Genomic DNA, 21,509 nt, shown 5'->3' on the forward strand with positions numbered 1-21,509 from the left:
TATTTAAATGTGTACTTTACACTATCGCCGAACACAAAGGAGGAAATGTGGCCTAACAGCCAGACCTCCCGACTTTGGGACTGAAACCTGGAGCTAGGCTCGAGTCCCTAGATCGCCTCAACATTTTGTGATTCTGGGGAAACCACTTAATCGCCATGTGCCTAAAAAATTTAGGGGGTCATTCCAACCCTGGCGGTCATCGACCGCCAGGGTGGAGGACCACGGAAGCACCGGCAACAGGCTGGCGGTGCTTCCTTGCCCATTCTGACCGCGGCGGTAAAGCCGCGGTCAGAAAAGGGGATCCGGCGGTTTGCCGCCGGATTTCCCCTGTCTGGGCTGTCTGGGCTGAATCTCCATGGCGGCGCTGCAAGCGGGAACGGGTGTTGTGGGGCCCCTGGGGGCCCCTGCACTGCCCATGCCACTGGCATGGGCAGTACAGGGGCCCCCTAACAGGGCCCCAGCATGATTTTCACTGTCTGCATAGCAGACAGTGAAAATTGCGACGGGTGCAACTGCACCCGTCGCACCCCTGCAACACCGCCGGCTCCATTCGGAGCCGGCTTCTATGTTGCAGGGCCTTTCCCGCTGGGCCGGCGGGCGCTCCTTTGGCGGGCGCCCGCCGGCCCAGCGGGAAAGCCAGAATGGCCTCGGTGACCGCATGGTGGGCGGCTACCGCCGCCCGCCGCGGTCAGCATGACCGCCATAATCTGATTTTGTGTAATGCAAACTGGTGCTCATGTAAAGTGCTCTTATTCCCTTGGCCCAAATTCGTGATCTGTAAAATTGCAAAAAATATATAACGTAGTGCTTGCATTTTCGAAATGACTGGTCAAAGTCAGGAATGTCGCGGAAAACCATTGGCCCTTTAAAAAACACACACAAAAAGTGCATTTGATTTACTTAGTGACAGCATGCTGAATGCTGCTAGTGAGGGACATATGTGACTCACTTGCAGCTTTCGGCGTGCTGATCACTTGCAGTTTTGTATAGCGTGATCTCAACTATAAGGTACTGGAGCCCTTTACTGGAGCCCCAGTCACATTACACAAGGTCACTTATTTTTTACAAGGAGATTCAGTGATATGCCCACAATCACAGAATGTCGAGCTGACGCCGAGACTCGAACCTGGTTTCTCAGTTCTAAAGTTGATAGCTCTGGCTGTAAAGATACGATATCACTTTATACTGCACTTATGCTGGTTGTAAGCGCTATATATGCACATGGCATCACTATTTCCCATTTTAATGAGCAGAAGTAACACTGAATTAAATATTTAAAGGTGTTCAATCAGCACTGGACACAAGTGAAAATGAGCTTACAGGGGGTCAGACTCCCTTCTTTGTAGAATCGGAAATCTGTGCACCCTGACATGCAGGGATAATAGGGAGCTGCACACTTCTGCATCATGATGAAGTTTTAAGAGCGTCACCAAGGTTGGTATATTTAGTTCCATGCTGCTGCTGTGGCAGATTTACAGACTTGCCCTGGATGCATCCCTGCTCCCTAGAGAGTGGTCAGTCGCAACCTGGTGGCACCTAAACGAAAGACCTTGCACCAGGAGGGAATGCCAACATCTGGCAGCTGCTTTCAAACTGCAACAAACACAGCTTTCTATTAATGTAGGATAAACACCCATCGATGCCAGTTAAAGGGATTTTACCTGTGTGGACGAAGTTTGGCACACATTTCACCTGGTAACACACAATTTAAATGTCTAGCCTTACCCATCACTCGTAAGAACCCAAAGACTCTTGAGAAACCCCCTGCACAGCAGCAGCACCAGCACCAGCCATAGCAATAGTCAGTGATATCCTGGCACCAAAGTAATGGTTATGGGATGAAATGATTTCCTTACATGGAAGAATTCTGCTCCCACCCCCTTTACTTGTGCCACCCCAAGCAAAATCTGGGAGTGCCACATCATAAGGCGGGCGCGTATTTAATCCAGGAGTGAGGTTAATTGTAAAACTTCAGTTGATGTTACAGTCATAACCTAAAATGTTTTAAAAAACGGACATTTTCTTATTATGGTGACATAAACTAACTTGGCAGTGTACTGCTCATGACCTCAGACATGACTTCATCTATGACCTTTCGGATGACAATTCACTGTGTCATCTCCTGTTCCCACCGCCCCTTTCCACAATGAATGGGCACGTTCTCCTTTGACGAATCAGTACACAACTTTCCAAGATCAGCTCACAGGCAAACATTCTTAAACATGTGCACATGTGTGAAACACTCCAAAGTTGTTGTGGACCAAAAAAAATGTATTGGACACTAAGTTAAACGTAAGTCACTGAACATCTATCACTCGCACCCTGGCATTATCCCTAATATTGTCCTAGCTTTCAATATTTAAATATTTTGGAGAATGATATGCAGGAATCTGTGTTTCTGTGCTGATTCCTGCCTCTTTTCATACAGAAATCTTTGTGTGTCTCTACAGTGAAAGTCTTTGTGTGAACAAGAATAACTTGTAATTCTGATGGGCAAAGTAATTAACTCCCCCTACAGTCAGAATTTACAAGCCATTTGTATTTAGGGCCAAACTCACAATCGTCCACCCTGTGTAAGAGTGAACGAAACATAACTCTCTATCCACCACCCCCCACCCATCTGTCTGTTTCTCGCTATCAGATATAAATAACCAAGTGGTGGTTGTAACTGGGGAATTATAGTTTAGAAGGTGTTTCCTTAGGAAATGGCTTTTTTGGTTTGACAATAACTGCTGCCCTTTGACAATTCTTCACAAAACTTTCCCAAAAAGTAATTTTTTTTCTTTGCTCCTTAATGGAAAGTTTCGAGGCGATCCATCAAGTGTGGGCCGAGAAAAAGAGGGAGGCCCAAGATGCAAAATCCCCATTCCATTTCCATATGGATTTTTGGAACAAGCTACACCAAATATGTCAGAAAACTAGATTTTGGACCAGAAAGCGTACTGTTTAAGATTTGGGGAAAATCCATTCAGTATGTTTTGAGTAATAAAGGTTGAAAAATATTTGTATACCTGGATGGTTGGGCGCAATTTAAAAAAATAAAAAAAATAGAGGTTTCTGTTTGACCAAGGGTCTTTTTTTACCCCTTGGGCCACCTTGCCCCTGTAGGAGTGAGGATCCTACTGGAGTGAATGCCCTAATTGTCTGGCCGTATCACAAAAGCATATTTTGTGGTGGCCATTAGAGGACTCAGGACTTAGACCCCTGTCATGAGTGTTTTTAAAAAAACAATATAGGGGAGAACGGTAGGGATGTCCTGCCCCCAGCCCATGTGGGTGGGTCCCAAAGGGACACATCCTGGGGCCAAAATAAAATGGCAGTTGCCATTAATTTTTTAAAGTAAAATGACCCTGGGGGAGCCTACCCCTGGTATATTGGTTCCCTGTCTGGGGCGCACAGGCAGGAAAGAAGTGCATGCTCCCAGGCAGCAGGAACTGCACTGCAGATTACCCCCCATATGACATCACTGCAACATATAAACTTATATAATTGATTACAACACTGTGCATGGTGAGGGACCAAATTATAGTCACTTTAGGGAATTAATTAAAGTTACTTGGGATGACTACAAACGGTGAATTTCAGTGGTTTTGTTAGTTTAAAATGGTATGTTTTAACTAACATTTTCACCTAACTATAACGCTCCACCACTATCAAAGTGTTGAGCGCTTGCTAGAATGAAAAGTGCCAGGCTCTTGCTACTTTGAAAATTGTGTGTGTGTGAACATGTTCTTATGCTGTTGATAAATTTAAATGTAGTCAGTCTTTTGCTAGAGTGAAATGTGTCTTGGCTCTTGCTCGAGTAAATTGTGACCTGGCTCTGATTATAGTGACATATTGACAGGTTCTTGATACAGTAAATCGTAATCTGACTCTTGATACTGAGAAATGTGGTCCAACTCTTACTAGCCTGAAATGAAACCACGTGGCACAAGCTGTCACTAGACTGAAATGTGGCCCGTCTCCAGACTGAAGAGTGAAATGTGGCCCGGCTCCAGACTGAAGAGTGAAATGTGGCCCGGCTCTTTCCAGAGGGAAATGTGGCCCTGCTTTTGATGCAGTGAAATGTAGGCAGAATATCAGTCAGTGGTGGGTTGACTAATGCTCTACATAGATAACCTAGCAACTGTTGTCAGGGGAAATGCAAGGAGGGTAATGAAAACAGAGATATTTGATATTGTATCCTTTTGTCATAATGTTGATATCAGGACAGTGCTGCCAAAATTTCATATCAACTGTAACCTGCCACACTAGTTCTACAGTGCATAAACTTCATTTAAACTGCACACAGAAGAGATCAGGACTTTGAGACTCAGGCACGGAGTGGGCTGGATAGATGGATGAGCCACAGATAAGCTGCGAACCGAGGGGCAGCAGGTGGTTTAGAGATCAGTAGGGATGGTGAGACACAGCTATATTGGGAGCAGCCTGTGAAACTAATGAGCTGTGGAAGTTCTGAGCAGTTACCTGCTTCCCTATTTATGGTAGTTTGTGGTTTTGCTATTTTTGTTCATCTTTGTGCTTAGCGTAGAAACTCTCCCTAGTACACTTGTTGTGTGATCGAAGGAGGGGGTCCCAGCTCTTTTTAACATTGCATCTTGAATTAATGGGGCCTCCACTGTAACGTTGAAAAAGGGGCCCAACCCTAGTGATTGACAGTGAGCCAGTGAACCTCACTCGTAGAGCCAGGTGGACATAGCAGAGGTTGATCAAGCTAGAGTTATGAATGTTTGGCAGGGCTTTTAGGGCCTGATTTAGAGTTTGCAGGACTTTGGTGAACGGTTGTCAAAACTAATGGTGGGCGTCCACCATACCTTTGGTACCTTGGATGGATGGCGGTTCAGTTAAAAATGCAGAAATGACTTCTAAGCCAGCAGTCATGTCTAAATTTGGCAGACAATGATGGATGTAGGGTGATGGAGGTTATGTTTACCGCCACTCTGATGGACAGAGTACCACCCGCCCTAGTCTAAATCAGGCCCTTACTAAGGAATGATAGACAGATCTAGCAGTTGCAGCTTATGTCGCATAACACAATTAGTGTAGTGTAACAACCAGGAGCAGCCGACTCATTGGGCCCTGTATGGGAGATCCCCAGCACTTTTCACAATCAGCACTTGCACAATAAGTACACTGATGACCCATACTCAATCAACACCACCACGTTGGTCACTGCATGGTCATCCTGGTAGCCATAGTTTGTATGGAGGTCACATAAATCTGCAGCCCTCCTTCTATACGTACATTAGGCATGTAAGTGAGGGTGAGCAGTTTTACCTCTACTGAGTGATCTCAGTATGTACAACCTCATCTTGGACAAAGCCGATTAGGATTTGGCCATATGTCAAAATGTAAAGAATTCTATATCTGAGCAATCCTGGTTGAACTAGGCAACCAAGAGGTAAGATGACTTCACTGCAAGTGCACCCGATCCACCAGAAAACAATATGTCAGCTGCCTAATCTGTGTCTTCCATTGTAAGTGTTTTTTAAAGAAATTAAACACAGTTTGAAAGTGAGCTGAGACCCAGTGAAAATTAGTTAGGATGGAATGATCACATTTCTGATAACTACTTATTTATCAGGGCAGCAATGTGCAACAGGATTGAAAATTGAAAAAGAATGGAGCATGGAGTTTTTCCTTTGTCAAGTCTGGATTAACACAGACCTTGAAAAACAGGTCAAGATGTTAAAGATAAGATTTTGTCAACTGGTCAATTTGCAGTTTAAACAAACAGGAAGTGAAGAATAAAACCAAACGATTAATAGTGGAAGTGAGTGAGGGAGTGATATCAACTGTTGGTAATGGAGACAACCGCTTTTTAAAAGGGAGAAGTGATGTGTGTGACATTATAATTAACTCAGCCTCACCAGGATCTATGTTTACAAGGTGATGAAGCATGCAGTAGCAAAGGTTTTGTAGCTTAGCATGTATTTTCCCGACAGGTATAAGTAAAGGTTGTTCATACAATTCTGGATGAAGCACTAATGTGGGTTTAGCAGTGTGAATGCAATCTTGAAGGAAGGGTGTCAGTACAGTTGTTGGGTTAGAATGGTAAAGTGAGGAAAGGAGAGAAGAAAGTAATATAGAAAATATGGATATAGGAAAGGGCCAGTGGTGAAGAAGAAGAGACAAGAAAAAATAAATTCTAATAATGATTTACTTTGGGTTCCAACCCTAGGTGGACTTGGTACACACCATCGGTGAGAGCGCTGCCATGGGGGCTGCCGGAGTGGTGCTTTGGGGTGGCGACTCCTTTGCCAATTCTGATGTAAGTATGCTGTCACTTGACCGCTTGATTTGGAGAGGACCAGATGTGAGGGTTGAAGACGAGAGGAAATATCTATGACTGGAAAGGTTAAAAGATTGGACAAGGTGTGAGAGATACTTTCATCTCTAGGCCACTGGTTCAGAATTGGCCAAGGCTACCAGCAACCAGGCCATTTACATACAGTGGCTTTTCCACTGTAGTAAATTAGTTTAGGTTCTTGGAGCAGATCCTGGTGTGCCCATTGCAACTCCCTCAAAGCAGGCCTTTCTGCCTGCTGTCCATAAGGTAATAGATGGGATGGCGCCTACTGAGAAGCGAGTAAGGGGGAAAGACACAGACACTTGCACTCACATAGACATCACACTCCTTCTCAATCTTTCTCTTCCTCTCTCTCTTTCAACTTTGAAAAAACTCAGTATACCTGGGTCCCCAGATTGATGTGTAAATGGGGGTTCTGGAAAATTAGATCTATGTTAAATGCGTGTCTTAACACTTACATCAAAAAGCAACTTCTTTGGTATGCAGTAGTTGAGTACCCAGAGTCTATTGGATAGATGTGGGGAAGTCACATTTTGAAAGAGGGCTGGAGTTGAAGTGTAGTCAAATACTTTCAGTGGCAGAACAAATAAGGTAATTCAACTCAGTTTTGTTGCAAGACCATACAGAATTGAAGGCATTGTAAAAGAGTGGTTGGTACGACCTGGTGAGAGTGACAAGATATTTTAGAAACTGTACATGACCTCCAACAAATCCCACATCCATTGTATTGTATTGTATTGTATTGGTTTATTTATAAAGCATATTCCGGCAAGATGCATCGAAGCGCTAATCTGGACGAGAGCACAGGGAAAACCACAGGCTGCCGACCAGGAGCACCTATTGTGAGAAGAGCTAAGTTTTCAGACTTTTCCTAAAGGTAGAGTGAGTAGCAGTTTGTCGGAGCGCAAAAGGCAGGGAGTTCCAAAGCCTTGCAGCTTCCACCGTAAAAGCACGGTCTCCCCACCTAGCCTTATTACAGCGAGGAACTGCGATCATATGTTTAGAAGAAGATCTCAAATTTCTGGTCGGTTGGTAAAATTGCAAGGTAGACTTCAAATAATCACAGCCCTCCGACTGTAAGGCTCTATGAGTCAGACAGAGAGTTTTGAAAATAATTCTCTTATTAATAGGTAACCAATTGAGAGATTTCAGACTGCTACAAACCGAAGCAGACTGGGGAAGATTCAGAATAAGGTGCGCTGCAGTATCCTGGATGGACTGAAGTTTATCAAGAGAAGTTTTGTTAACATTTAACAGAAGGGCATTACAATAGTCAAGTCTTGAGGTGACTAGCGCCAGCACAACCGGCAACCTTAAGTCCTCCTCAAGAAGATGCAGAATTTTCTTAAGAGTTTTTAAGATCCAGAAACAGACCTTAACCGTATGATTAATCTGTAACTTAAAGGAGAGGAAAGTATCAAATATAATACCTAGATATTTTGAAGAGGGGCAAGGAAAAGGACAGCCCCCGCAGGCCATAAGCCACCAAATGTTATTCCAAGGAATGTTGTTACGACCAAAACACATAATCACAGTCTTGTCCCCGTTAAGTTTAAGCCAATTTCTGGCCATCCAATTATTGATTGCTGTCATGCAGAGTTGGAATTTCTCCTTTGAATCCTCCCAGTTGTGGGAGACAGGCACAATCACCTGCATGTCATCTGCATAAGAAACAATCTGGAAGCCAAAGGAGCGTACCAGGCTTGCCAGAGGCGCCATGTATAAATTGAAAAGCGTAGGACTGAGAGATGACCCCTGTGGCACTCCGCACGGGAGTTGAAAGGGAGAGGCACGATGCTCACCACAGGCCACTGTGATCCTATCCGTAAGAAAAGAGCTAAGTAACTTCCAAGCCTTCCCCCTCACTCCAGCCTGGGATAAGTGACGAAGCAGAATAGTAGGAGTGATAGTATGAAATGCTGCCGACAGATCTAGAAGAACTAGAACGTACCTTCTCCCAAGTCCCCTCTTCGGCGAATAATGTCTGAAGTAGAAATTAGTGCCATTTCCGTGCTGTGTGCAGTGCGGAAACCGTGCTGGGAAGGGTCCAACCTACTGTTTCCTTGAAGAAATTCAGCAGGCTCCTGATTGAGATGTTTTTTTAACATTTTTGCAAGACAAGGCAGTAAAGAGATAGGGCGAAGATTAGTAAGATCAGATGCATCTTTTCCAGGTTTTTTAATAAGTGGAATAACCGTAGACGGTTTCCAATTAACAGGGAAACTACCTTCCAGAAGGATTTCGGCAAACACTGGCTCCAGAGCAGAGGCAACCAGAGAAGGGGCTAACTTTAAAGTGCGGGGCGGGCAAAGATCCGTGGGTGAGCTGGATTTCACCGCCATTAGTAAGTCTATGATTCTATTGGCAGAGAGGGGTTGGAAGCATTGTAACAAATTGGCTAACTCAGCGTATGAAAGGGGCACTTCACCCTTCACCATCCATGACATTCATTTGCACACAAAGACAAACCAAAAGTCTCTTTGAAGTAGTCTTCTGTCTCACCAGTCATAGTGCAGTCTTGGCTCCAAAGGCTTAACTACATCAAAGGTGCTTGGGGTAGCAGAAAACAAAAAGCATACTTACTATCACTGTAAAAGCTAAGTGTAGAAATAATTATTAATGAAAAAGATATGTAACTGACTTTAGCAAAATAATGAATAAATGCAAATGCACATATAATAATATGCTTTTCTGTGATGCATATTCTTAGTTTACAGTGGTTTTGCATGACTTAGGGGGTTAAAAAAAGTAAAAAGTCCACAGAAACACAAACAGGTGAAAGAGAAAGGCAGTTACTCTGTTGGTGCGGTATCTTAGGGAGTCTGCAGCTGGTACAGGTAATAGTCTGAAAGTACTAAACCTTCCCAAGCTCATTCTCATTCTCATTCTGGGGAAGCATTTGCACCAAAAGTTCAAGAGAACAAGAAGAAACCAGTGAACAAGGAGCGAACACAAACAAATCTGGCACTTCATATTGAAGCTCTTTGTGTCACTCAGATTCTCCAAGCATAATCCCAACTGAGCACAGGACATGGACATTCAGCCACTGATTGGGCAATGTGGTACAGAATGTACATCCTAATTTCCAGCAGGGCAATTTCAATAAAGTCTTAATTTTCTCAGAAACCAAGTGCATTTAGCTTTGTTGGGGACTGGTCCTGGTAAGCGACTTACATACATTGGCCTTGAGGGCCCAGGGAAACCAGTCTCAGCCTAATTTGACTTCAGCTCAGGACCTATCTCTGTACATAACCTCAAATGTTTCATGTTATGTGTTAAAACGTTACAACAGCAACTGCTAATTGTGACGACTGCCCATGGTCGATAGCCCCGCTAAAATGATATGCTAGGTTATCTCTAGTCATTTGTCATGGTGACCATACAAACTGCATGAATGTAGTACCCCATAAAGACTTCCAGTTTGTCTGACCGAAGACCCACTCACTCTAAAATCTATGGTGAGATCACACTGGATTTACCATTTTGTCATGATGTCCACTATTAACATGGCAAATGAGTGCAAGACTAGCTTCCCTCAGAAAGTCACTCTGCTACCACAATATTTATTATTTTTTACGATCTTGTGGCCTGCATATCCACTTCCATCATTTTCTTCTGGCAGTGGAAAAGCAGACTTTTGGGGATGCCTTAACCTACCATTATACCAAAAGCCATGATAATGTTTAGCTTGGGGAAATTTATACAGCTGCAGTGGCCATGATCACTACAAAATATGTAACAAAAATATGAACTCACCTTCTTTAACCCCTCAGGTCCCCGGTACGAATGGTCTCGAATGGTCTCGTCCTCAGCCACGTTCGCCGTGTGCAGAGGATGAAACCAGGGAGTCCTGCACCCGGCCCACAAGGGGAGCGCTAGCGCTCCTCCCATGGGCCTCCCACCCCCTTCTCCCGGTCATGGATGGAAGAGGACTTGCTTCCCCTTTCACCCTCAAACCCCCTTAGTCCCCCCCTAGTGATGTCTGATGAGGTCAGCACGCTCATCAGAGGTTGCCTCCCAACCTGTTGGAAGCTCAGCTTCCAGTACGATCGGAAGAAAAATGCAAAGCATATCTATAGTTTATTCAAATAGGTGTCCTTTTTCACAGATACTGGAAGGAAACCTATTGTGGAGTGACCAGTTCTTGGATTCTCATCGGCAATGCATGAGATGGCACAGATGCTCTACAGTTAACTTTCTGAAATAAAGTGCCCTATGTCTTGCAGATATTGAATCACCCAAGAATGTGAGAAGCCATGCTGAATCACTGCTTCAATTTCCAGTGGCATCATACAATCAGGGTGATATCAGAGTATAGTAAACAGGAAGTGGACACACAAACACAGTCACTTTAAGACTAGAAACCTGAACAAACCAGGTATCCAGTAATAACAAAACATTACCAAGCTGCACTATTACAAAACAATGCCTTCTTGGAGCTGTTTTGGTTATATAGTAAATAGGTTTTACTCTTGTAATATGTAAAACATGATTGTAGAAGACACATTTCAGCTCCCATCATGACATCTGTGTATTTCTCTGCATTTTACCCTGAGCTATGTCCTGCCTGCATTACTGGCTCATGCCTGAAAGGCACCGACTCAAGGAGCTTGGATTGCCGTGCTCAACGTCAAGGAGGTATGGGGTAGATGAGTACTACGGGGAGATCCAATTAAAGACTCTTTCAAGCAACAAAGTTGACTTAGAGGCAGTGTGTGGTATCTCGTTGATTCTGATCTACGCGCTGTGTGTGCGCCGTGCGCAGCTCGCAGCGTGTGGAGCAGAACAGAGAGAGGAATAGAGAGTGCGTTGGGGACAGCGGCCGTTGGGAGTCTCCCTTCCGTTTTTTTTCCTACAATAAATCTTGCTTCAAAGTACCCCGGTGAGCCTCCTCTAATCATTTCACTGGCGACGAGGGTGTGTGGCTCTGCTGACCGGGAGGAGAGACGAGAAGAGTCATGCTGATTTATTGACGCAATCTTCCGGTGAGGCAACGGCTGTGTAATCTTTTCATCAGCTGTTTTTAAAGGAGACTCTGAACAGCTGTTTATTCAAGTTCACAAGGAAAATCAATATCTTCCCAGTGAGAGACTGTTATATTCGTCGTGTGGGAGTGTTGCTTAGCAACAGTATCGAGTTTCTTTTGAAGACTTCATTAACAGCAAATGGTGGTGTGCTTGTTGTCTAGCAACTGTGGGAAGCTTACTTTGATGTTTTCAAGCCTGTGTTAATGGGTTTGCAACAAAAAATACTATAACTTTGGTGTTTCTATATTTTGGGACAATTATTATATAAGAAAATAATATATATATATATATATTTTTTTTTTGGAAAACAGTAATAATAACAATGGAAGGTTTTACAGCGCCAAATTTTGTTTTTTTAACACGCCTGGGGAACTTGTCATATCCTGGGAAGACTGGAAAGAGGGTTTTGAAGCGTATGTCTTGGCTGTGGGTGGAGATATATTCACTGCATCCAGAAAACTGGCCATGTTGAAACACTGTTTGGGGGCAGAAGGAAGGCGCATTTTGAGACATTTACCATATCCTTATGAGGATGAAGACCAGAATGAGGATGAGTACGAGGTTGCCATGGAACAGTTGAATTCCAATTTTGGGAAAAAGAAAAATGTTGTTGTGGAGCGTTTTAAATTTTTAAAAAGAAGCCAATTGCCTGGAGAGTCGGTTGAAAGCTATGTGGCAAGTTTGAGAATTTTGGCTGCAACTTGCAACTATGGTCATTTTCAGGATGAAATGCTGAGAGACCAACTGGTTTTGAAAGTTAATGATAAAAGAACTCAAGAAAAATTGTTAAATACAGAAGATTTGACTTTACAAAAAGCCATTGACTTCATCAAAAGAATTGAAATAACGAGTGATGGCTTAAAGGAACTATCTACCGCGTCGGGAGCTGTGAATGCGGTTATTGGAAGAGACTATAAGTTCAAAAAAGGGGATTTAATTGGAACTTCAGCGAAGATGGAGGGAAGAAGAGATACTATTTGTTATAAATGTGGCTTCAAGGGACACATAGCGTCTGATGTTTGCTGTCCTGCTGCTGGCCAAGTGTGCAGGAAGTGCAAGTGCAAAGGACATTTCGCGAGAGTGTGCAAAGGGAAGCAAATGAGCGCAATGGGCGCAAGGAGGGATAGAGGTGCAATCAATTCTGTGGGTAGCGATAGTGAAGATATTGACTCTCAACAATTTATTTTGCAGGTGGTGGATATTGGGAGTGTGAATTCAAATGGTCCGCACTGTGTAATTAACATTGATGGAGTCGATGTACACGTGATGGCTGACTCAGGGGCGAGATATACTTTTATTGGAAAAGAAAATATGTCTAGTTTTCCTGCGCATGATATTAAACCTCCAGATGTGCGTTTGCTAGCGTATGGTAACAAACCTATTGAGCTTGTGGGGTATATGGATGCCTCTTTAGAATTTCAAGGGACAGTAATCAAATCAAAGGTATATTTTGTGGAGGAAGGTACCAATTTGTTAGGTTGGCCGCAGCAAAAGGACCTTGGCATAATTCTTGATCCTAATCACCCCGATCAAGTGTTGGGGTCGAGGTCCAGCGTACACGTGGTGCAAAAGGCCAATTTTGTAGAAGAATTTCCCCAAGTGTTTAACAATAAGTTAGGAAAGTTAAAGGGGTTCATGCATAGAATTATCGTGAAACGGGATGCTGTACCAAAGGCGCATAAACCCCGTCCTGTGCCTATTGCAATGAGGGAACAATTAAGACGAGAATTATCTAAGTTGTCTGAGCAAGATGTGATAGAAGAAATCGAGGCATCGGAATGGTTGGCGCCAGTGGTGATTGCTAAGAAGGCTAATGGAGACATGCGTTTGTGTGTGGATTTGCGTGATCTTAATCCTGCTATATGGGTGGATAGACATCATCTTCCCAATATTGGTGAAATGCTATCCACAATGAAAGGGGCAAGTGTATTTTCTACCTTGGATTTATCATCAGCGTATCACCAAATTGAGTTACATCCTGAGTCACGTGCATTAACCTCTTTCATCACTCCAGAGGGGGCGTACAGATTTAAGCGCATGCCTTTTGGTTTGGCGTCAGCGTCATCAGTATTTCAACGGGCAATGCATCATTTACTTAAAGATGTATCTGGCGTTACTTATTTTCAAGATGATATCTTGGTGTTTAGCGGAGACCAGAATGAACATGATGGTGCCATGAGAAAGGTGTTGAGAGTTTTAAGAGATAGTGGGCTGACGATCAAATTGGAGAAATGCAGGTTGAGTGTGCCTGAAGTGGACTATTTGGGTCACTCTATTAACAAAGAGGGTATTTCGCCTAAATTGAATTTAGTAGAGGCAATTGAAGGCGCGCCTTCTCCCGCGTGTAAGGATCAATTGAGATCATTTCTAGGTCTTGCGGAGTACTATTCTAAATTTATCTCCAAATTTGCCGACAAGACGGTAAACATGAGGAGGTTATTGTGCGTGAAGGAACAATTTGTATGGTGTGAGAATTGTGAGAGAGAGTTTTGTTTGTTGAAGAAACAAATTGCTTCAGCTCCAGCTCTTAAACCGTTTGACACTAGGGATGAGATCATAATTAAATACTGACGCCAGCTCCATGGGACTGGGAGCCGTATTAATGCAAAGAAGAGCTGGAAAGGAAGTAACAATAGCGTATGCTTCTAGACCGTTGAGTTCATCGGAAATGAATTATTCCACCATCGAAAAGGAAGCATTGGCATGTTGGTGGGGTGTTAATCATTTCCGTAAGTTTATATGGGGTTTGAAATTTGAGATTCGTACTGATCATCGTCCGTTAGTAGAAGTATTTTCAACCAAGGGTGTGGGCAAGGCCACACCTAGAATAGCTCGTTGGGTGGCCCGAATGTTGGAGTACAACTATGAGTTGGTGTATTTTCCCAGAAAAAAAAATGTGTTGGCTGATTGTCTATCAAGGCTTCCAGTAAAGTCTGTGTTGGGTGGTATGTGTGAATCTGAACCTGATGAACTTATAGCCTCAGTGGACGTGGATGTAGGATGTGTGACAGAAGGCAGGATCTCACATGAAGAGTGGGTGACTGAAGTTCAAAATGATGGCGTGTTACAAGAAGTGATGGGTTATTGTCGTCAAGGATGGCCATATAGAGGGAGTGCTTCTTGCGAGGCTGAGTATTTTCGACAAGTGGGGGTAGAGTTGTGTATGGAGAACGGAGTTGTGTTCAGGGGTGAGCAGTTGGTTGTTCCAACTGTTTTGCGGGAACGGGTGTTAAAATTGGCTCACGAGGGTCATCTTGGGATGAGCGCCACTAAAAGGCGGGTCAGATCTGAGTATTGGTGGCCAGGCCTGGATAGGGAGGTGGAACATCATGTGAGGGAGAGCGTGTTGTGTGCGTGGAGCGACAAATCTCAAAAGTTGGTGAAAAGTGATCTTGTGGTGTCTGATAAATCGGACGGGCCGTGGAAGAAAATAGCCATTGACATTATGGGTCCGTTTAACATTTTAGGAAGTGTGCCTAAATATGCTTTGGTGGTTGTGGACTATTTTTCCAGGTGGCCGGTTGTGAAATTTGAAGAAAATATAAACACAATGTGTGTTGTGGAGTTCTTGGTGGATTTATTTGACTCAGAAGGGATTCCTAAGACAATAGTTTCTGATAATGGTGTGCAATTCGTATCGAGTGTCATGAAGGATTTTTTATGTAAATTTGACATAGAGCACATCAGAGCGTCTGTTTACTACCCACAGAGTAATGGTTTGGTGGAGAGATGGAACAGGACGCTGAAAGAGGGGTTGCAATTAGCGATTTATAATGGTGTGAATTGGCGTAAGGCGGTGAAGGATCTGGTTTGGTCTTACCGTACTACTCCCCATAGTTTGACGGGAAAGTCACCTTTCGAGGTCATGAGAGGTAGAAAACCGAGAGCATTGTTGTCAAAGGGGGTGGGGAGAAAGAAATTTGAGATGAGTGAAATACCTGGTGATTACAATGTTGGAGATTGGGTGCGAGTGGTGAAGGGTGCATGGACAGCTAAAGGGGAATCTACATTTTCAGAGCCTTTGGAGGTGAGGAAAGTGTACAAGTATACCTTGTTGCTGAGCGATGGGAATGTGTGGAACCGGGGAAAAATTATAAAGGTTCCCGCACAGTTTAATCAGGAAAAGTTGTGGAAGGTGGAAAACAGTTTGGGAAACAAAGTTGGTAAGGGTACTACCAATACTAATGAAACACGTTTGAATAAGAGTGGGCGTGTAGGTGTGAAGGTGAGAGACAAGTCGATGTTGAGAAAGCCTAAGAGGTTTGTTGTCTTTGTCTCTGCTTAAAGTAAACTTTGTAGTATCATTAATATGTTGTGCTACATACGGAAATGCTTCTCATTCATGTTCATTGTACTGATGCATTATACAAATTAATTACATAATTATTCTTATTAGATTGTGTTAATGTATTCTATGATGTGATGTTTACTTTGTGTATTAATCACACATATATTCGTTTTAAGTGATGTTGATGCATTTTATGGTTGTTGTTCATTTTATTTGAAGGAAGGGGGATGTGTGGTATCTCGTTGATTCTGATCCACGCGCTGTGTGTGCGCCATGCGCAGCTCGCAGCGCGTGGAGCAGAACAGAGAGAGGAATAGAGAGTGCGTTGGGGACAGCGGCCGTTGGGAGTCTCCCTCCCGGTTTTTTTCCTACAATAAATCTTGCTTCAAAGTACCCCGGTGAGCCTCCTCTAATCATTTCACAGTGTCTGCTGGATGCTTGGAGATCTGCTTTTTGCGGGACTTGGTGGCATTTTATATTTGCGGTTAAGAAAACTGTAGTTTTTTGGAGTCCAGTACTGAAGATTTTGAAAGTAGTGGTGTTGTAGGTTTGGAAGCCAGCAGAGGACTTGTCAATGGTGAAGAAAGCAAAAAAAACACAGTGCTTAACTGTAGGAAGTTGGCTCTGTATGTGCTATTTCAAAGTAAGGAATAGCATGCACAGAGTCCAAGGGTTCCCCTTAGAGGTAAAATAGTGGTAAAAATAGATAATACTAATGCTCTATTTTGTGGTAGTGTGGTCGAGCAGTAGGCTTATCCAAGGAGTAGTGTTAAGCATTTGTTGTACATACACATAGACAATAAATGAGGTACACACACTCAGAGACAAATCCAGCCAATAGGTTTTGTTATAGAAAAATATCTTTTCTTAGTTTATTTTAAGAACCACAGGTTCAAATTTAACATGTAATATCTTGTTTGAAAGGTATTGCAGGTAAGTACATTAGGAACTTTGAATCATTTCAATTGCATGTATACTTTTCAAGTTATTCACAAATAGCTATTTTAAAAGTGGACACAGTGCAATTTTCACAGTTCCTGGGGGAGGTAAGTTTTTGTTAGTTTTACCAGGTAAGTAAGACACTTACAGGGTTCAGTTCTTGGTCCAAGGTAGCCCACCGTTGGGGGTTCAGAGCAACCCCAAAGTTACCACACCAGCAGCTCAGGGCCGGTCAGGTGCAGAGTTCAAAGTGGTGCCCAAAACGCATAGGCTTCAATGGAGAGAAGGGGGTGCCCCGGTTCCGGTCTGCTTGCAGGTAAGTACCCGCGTCTTCGGAGGGCAGACCAGGGGGGTTTTGTAGGGCACCGGGGGGGACACAAGCCCACACAGAAATTTCACCCTCAGCGGCGCGGGGGCGGCCGGGTGCAGTGTTAGAACAAGCGTTGGGTTCGCAATGTAAGTCAATGAGAGATCAAGGGATCTCTTCAGCGCTGCAGGCAGGCAAGGGGGGGCTTCCTCGGGGAAACCTCCACTTGGGCAAGGGAGAGGGACTCCTGGGGGTCACTTCTGCAGTGAAAGTCCGGTCCTTCAGGTCCTGGGGGCTGCGGGTGCAGGGTCTTTTCCAGGCGTCGGGACTTAGGTTTCAGAGAGTCGCGGTCAGGGGAAGCCTCGGGATTCCCTCTGCAGGCGGCGCTGTGGGGGCTCAGGGGGGACAGGTTTTGGTACTCACAGTCGAAGAGTAGTCCGGGGGTCCTCCCTGAGGTGTTGGTTCTCCACCAGCCGAGTCGGGGTCGCCGGGTGCAGTGTTGCAAGTCTCACGCTTCTTGCGGGGAGTTGCAGAGTTCTTTAAAGCTGCTTCTTGAAACAAAGTTGCAGTCTTTTTGGAGCAGGTCCGCTGTCCTCGGGAGTTTCTTGTCGTCGTCGAAGCAGGGCAGTCCTCAGAGGATTCAGAGGTCGCTGGTCCCTTTGGAAGGCGTCGCTGGAGCAGAGTTCTTTGGAAGGCAGGAGACAGGCCGGTGAGTTTCTGGAGCCAAGGCAGTTGTTGTCTTCTGGTCTTCCTCTGCAGGGGTTTTCAGCTAGGCAGTCCTTCTTCTTGTTGTTGCAGGAATCTAATTTTCTAGGGTTCAGGGTAGCCCTTAAATACTAGATTTAAGGGCGTGTTTAGGTCTGGGGGGTTAGTAGCCAATGGCTACTAGCCCTGAGGGTGGGTACACCCTCTTTGTGCCTCCTCCCAAGGGGAGGGGGTCACAATCCTAACCCTATTGGGGGAATCCTCCATCTGCAAGATGGAGGATTTCTAAAAGTTAGAGTCACCTCAGCTCAGGACACCTTAGGGGCTGTCCTGACTGGCCAGTGACTCCTCCTTATTGCTTTCTTTGTTCCCTCCAGCCTTGCCGCCAAAAGTGGGGGCCGTGGCCGGAGGGGGCGGGCAACTCCACTAGGCTGGAGTGCCCTGCTGGGCTGTGACAAAGGGGTGAGCCTTTGAGGCTCACCGCCAGGTGTTACAGCTCCTGCCTGGGGGAGGTGTTAGCATCTCCACCCAGTGCAGGCTTTGTTACTGGCCTCAGAGTGACAAAGGCACTCTCCCCATGGGGCCAGCAACATGTCTCTAGTGTGGCAGGCTGCTGGAACTAGTCAGCCTACACAGACAGTCGGTTAAGTTTCAGGGGGCACCTCTAAGGTGCCCTCTGTGGTGTATTTTACAATAAAATGTACACTGGCATCAGTGTGCATTTATTGTGCTGAGAAGTTTGATACCAAACTTCCCAGTTTTCAGTGTAGCCATTATGGTGCTGTGGAGTTCGTGTTTGACAAACTCCCAGACCATATACTCTTATGGCTACCCTGCACTTACAATGTCTAAGGTTTTGTTTAGACACTGTAGGGGTACCATGCTCATGCACTGGTACCCTCACCTATGGTATAGTGCACCCTGCCTTAGGGCTGTAAGGCCTGCTAGAGGGGTGACTGACCTATACTTGCATAGGCAGTGAGAGGCTGGCATGGCACCCTGAGGGGAGTGCCATGTCGACTTACTCGTTTTGTTCTCACTAGCACACACAAGCTGGCAAGCAGTGTGTCTGTGCTGAGTGAGAGGTCTCCAGGGTGGCATAAGACATGCTGCAGCCCTTAGAGACCTTCCTTGGCATCAGGGCCCTTGGTACTAGAAGTACCAGTTACAAGGGACTTATCTGGATGCCAGGGTCTGCCAATTGTGGATACAAAAGTACAGGTTAGGGAAAGAACACTGGTGCTGGGGCCTGGTTAGCAGGCCTCAGCACACTTTCAATTGTAAACATAGCATCAGCAAAGGCAAAAAGTCAGGGGGCAACCATGCCAAGGAGGCATTTCCTTACATTAACATTTTGGACTGCGTTATTATATGTGCATCTGCATTTATTCATTATTTTGCTAAAAGCACTTTGTGGAAGTCCTTCCTCTATCCCGACGTAGAAATAAAATCACAGTAATTTATCAATATCAACATTACTTGCTATCTGATACTGACCATCAGTAGCTGCTATAAAAATTATCTTGAGAAATTGACTTTATTTTACTTCTACATTTCTGAAAAAAAAACTTTGATTAACCTGATTCCTTTATTCATAAAGTTTTAAAACAACATATAAAAACATTTCATCCAAACAGTGCTCTCTTTATTGAGTGGGAAGGGTGGATCAGCCTTTAGCTTGCTGTTTTGTCACAACCTTACTGAAAATGCTAACAGTACCACTATGACTTTATACTTGTCCAAGCAGTATAGTAGCAATGCCAAGCCTTACTGTTATCGGTTTAACAGTTGGGCCGATATCATGGAACATCAGCACTTCTGGCATTATAATTAAGCCACTCACAGCGACCGTGCATGTTCAGGTATATTTTAAACATGGAAAATGTATAGCTACATTGGACAGAAAATAACTTTTTCAGGTAATAGGCCAAAGAGCAGGAACCTAAAAAGGACCTCTATTGAGCATTAATAAAACAGAGGATGTTACTGGTGGATCAGATTAATCCCAATTTCAGATTTACATCAAACCTTGATAAAAAATGGAAAGAAACTTCTAATATTATTGTAAAGTGACTTACAAATGTTAAGGTCCTCAAATATAAAATACTTTCTCTGGCAGCACTTCTAAATACATCACAGGGGATGGGACATTGTGTAATGTTGTAGTCTGTGTGCAAATTACTCTATCTCCACGAAAAGGCATTTTAATCAAGCAGTTGGGCTTGATGACTCATAGCACCTCTTTTCTTTTCCCCTTTGCACAGCGACGCTGTAAGAACCTTCGTCATAATCTAATGAGCTCTTTGGGTCCATACGTGCTGAATGTGACCAAGGCGGCAGATGCCTGCAGTAAGCAGTTGTGTGGGCACAAAGGTCGCTGCATCCGAAGGGACCCTGAAGACTTTAATGCCTTCCTCCACCTCAACCCACAGAACGTTCACATCACCCCAGGAGATCCAGAGAAAGGAGGGGAGCCAGAGGTTGAAGGGGAGCTCAGTGCAGGGGATCTAGATAAGATGTGGAAGTCTTTTAAGTGTTCCTGTTACACTGGTTGGGTGGGGTCACAGTGTCAAAAAAGACAAGGAAGTTGATGATAAAATTGGCTAAAGCTATACCCATGTGTGCCCTCTTTTTGGTCTTATTTAGTCCTTTTCAAAGCTCTTGCCAATAGCTCTGATCTATTACACCTTTGCAAGGCATTTCCTGTCATTTCTTTTCTGCCTCTCATGGGCCTGTGTTCTATTTACTCCGCACCCAGCTCACTTCTTCATTCCAATGTATTGTTTCATCCAATTCTCTTGCCTCCCTAAGCAACCCCAACTATTTACACCTCTCTAACCATCTTATACTCCTCAAATGACTCTCTACTGTCTGTTGAATGTTTCCCCCACCCCGTGGAGGGCCCTCTTCTTAAACCTTCAAATCCTCCTTAATCTCCTGTCAGAGGCCTTGCATCTTCTTATCCAGCTCTCCATGTTTGGAGTCCTCTTTATCGTGCTCCTTCCATCCAACTCTGTTCTCTCTTGGGATGCCTATTTCCTTATTTCAGTTCTCATCTATTTGGGGCATTCCTCAAATAACCAATATACACAGTAGAGCGTTGATGTAAGAGGTTCCTTTATTTATAGGAGAAGATCTCATCCACGAGAGATGAAGGTCAGTATTCCAGCCATGACATTGCACATACATACATGTGGTGATGCTAAGGGGTTGAGCGAATGTCCGCCAACCATGCTGGAGAACAGTGCGCAGAGGGAGACGTGGCTTCAAAGAAGCAGATGTTCCACACCACTCCCAGGTGAGGCATGCGCGTGAATTTGGCTGAGCTCACGCTTGCAGGTGATGAACATTTATATGTGCGCAGTGAGAAAATCTCTGCTCCATACGCACGAAACTTTCAAATATCACAGGCCTGAAACATGTGATCTGGGCAAACACAAACTAAGCACAGGAAAGATACAATAAATTAACTGTCACAACAAATCTCTCTGTGCTCCTCACTAAATGAGCAAACTGTCACCACCCTTCAAAGACAAATGTGGGAGATCACAGCCCTTCACCAGAAGCAGTTTGTGGTCCAAGAAAAGTGTATGCTATAGCAACTCAAAACAAAACCCACTGGCCTCACCAATCACCGGAGGGTTAATTTTCAGATCCTCTACAGCTGTTATGACATTTAACCACAAACTCTCTCAGCAGGTTTTTTCCATGTGAGTTGAGATCTTCCTCATTCTGCCGACTGTGCCAGTGTGGTATTCCTCAAATAACCAAAATATATAGTAGAGCATTGATGTAAGAGATTCCTTTATTTATAGAGAAAGATCTCATCCATCCATCTTCCAGCTTCCCCTGGAGCAACTGTCAACCTTCCCCAAAACCCTCATCACATTCATTGTGACATGGTGTGACATAGCAGATGACATCTATAGCGTT

The 21,509-nt window shown here is 44.3% G+C and overlaps 1 protein-coding gene across 2 annotated transcripts in view; it reads left to right on the forward strand.

Moving 5' to 3' along the window:
* The window catches only part of HYAL3 (hyaluronidase 3), a 97,924-nt gene extending 76,472 nt beyond the window's left edge, over positions 1-21,452 (forward strand). For both annotated transcript variants that reach the window (XM_069206810.1, XM_069206809.1), the window contains exons 3-4: positions 6,182-6,271; positions 19,841-21,452. In XM_069206810.1, the coding sequence (XP_069062911.1) occupies positions 6,182-6,271; positions 19,841-20,167 (417 nt within the window). In that variant the 3' untranslated portion in view covers positions 20,168-21,452. The remainder of the gene's footprint in view (positions 1-6,181; positions 6,272-19,840) is intronic.
* The last annotated feature ends 57 nt before the right edge of the window (positions 21,453-21,509 follow it).

Source organism: Pleurodeles waltl, chromosome 9 (assembly GCF_031143425.1).
Source record: "Pleurodeles waltl isolate 20211129_DDA chromosome 9, aPleWal1.hap1.20221129, whole genome shotgun sequence".
NCBI lineage: Eukaryota > Metazoa > Chordata > Amphibia > Caudata > Salamandridae > Pleurodeles > Pleurodeles waltl.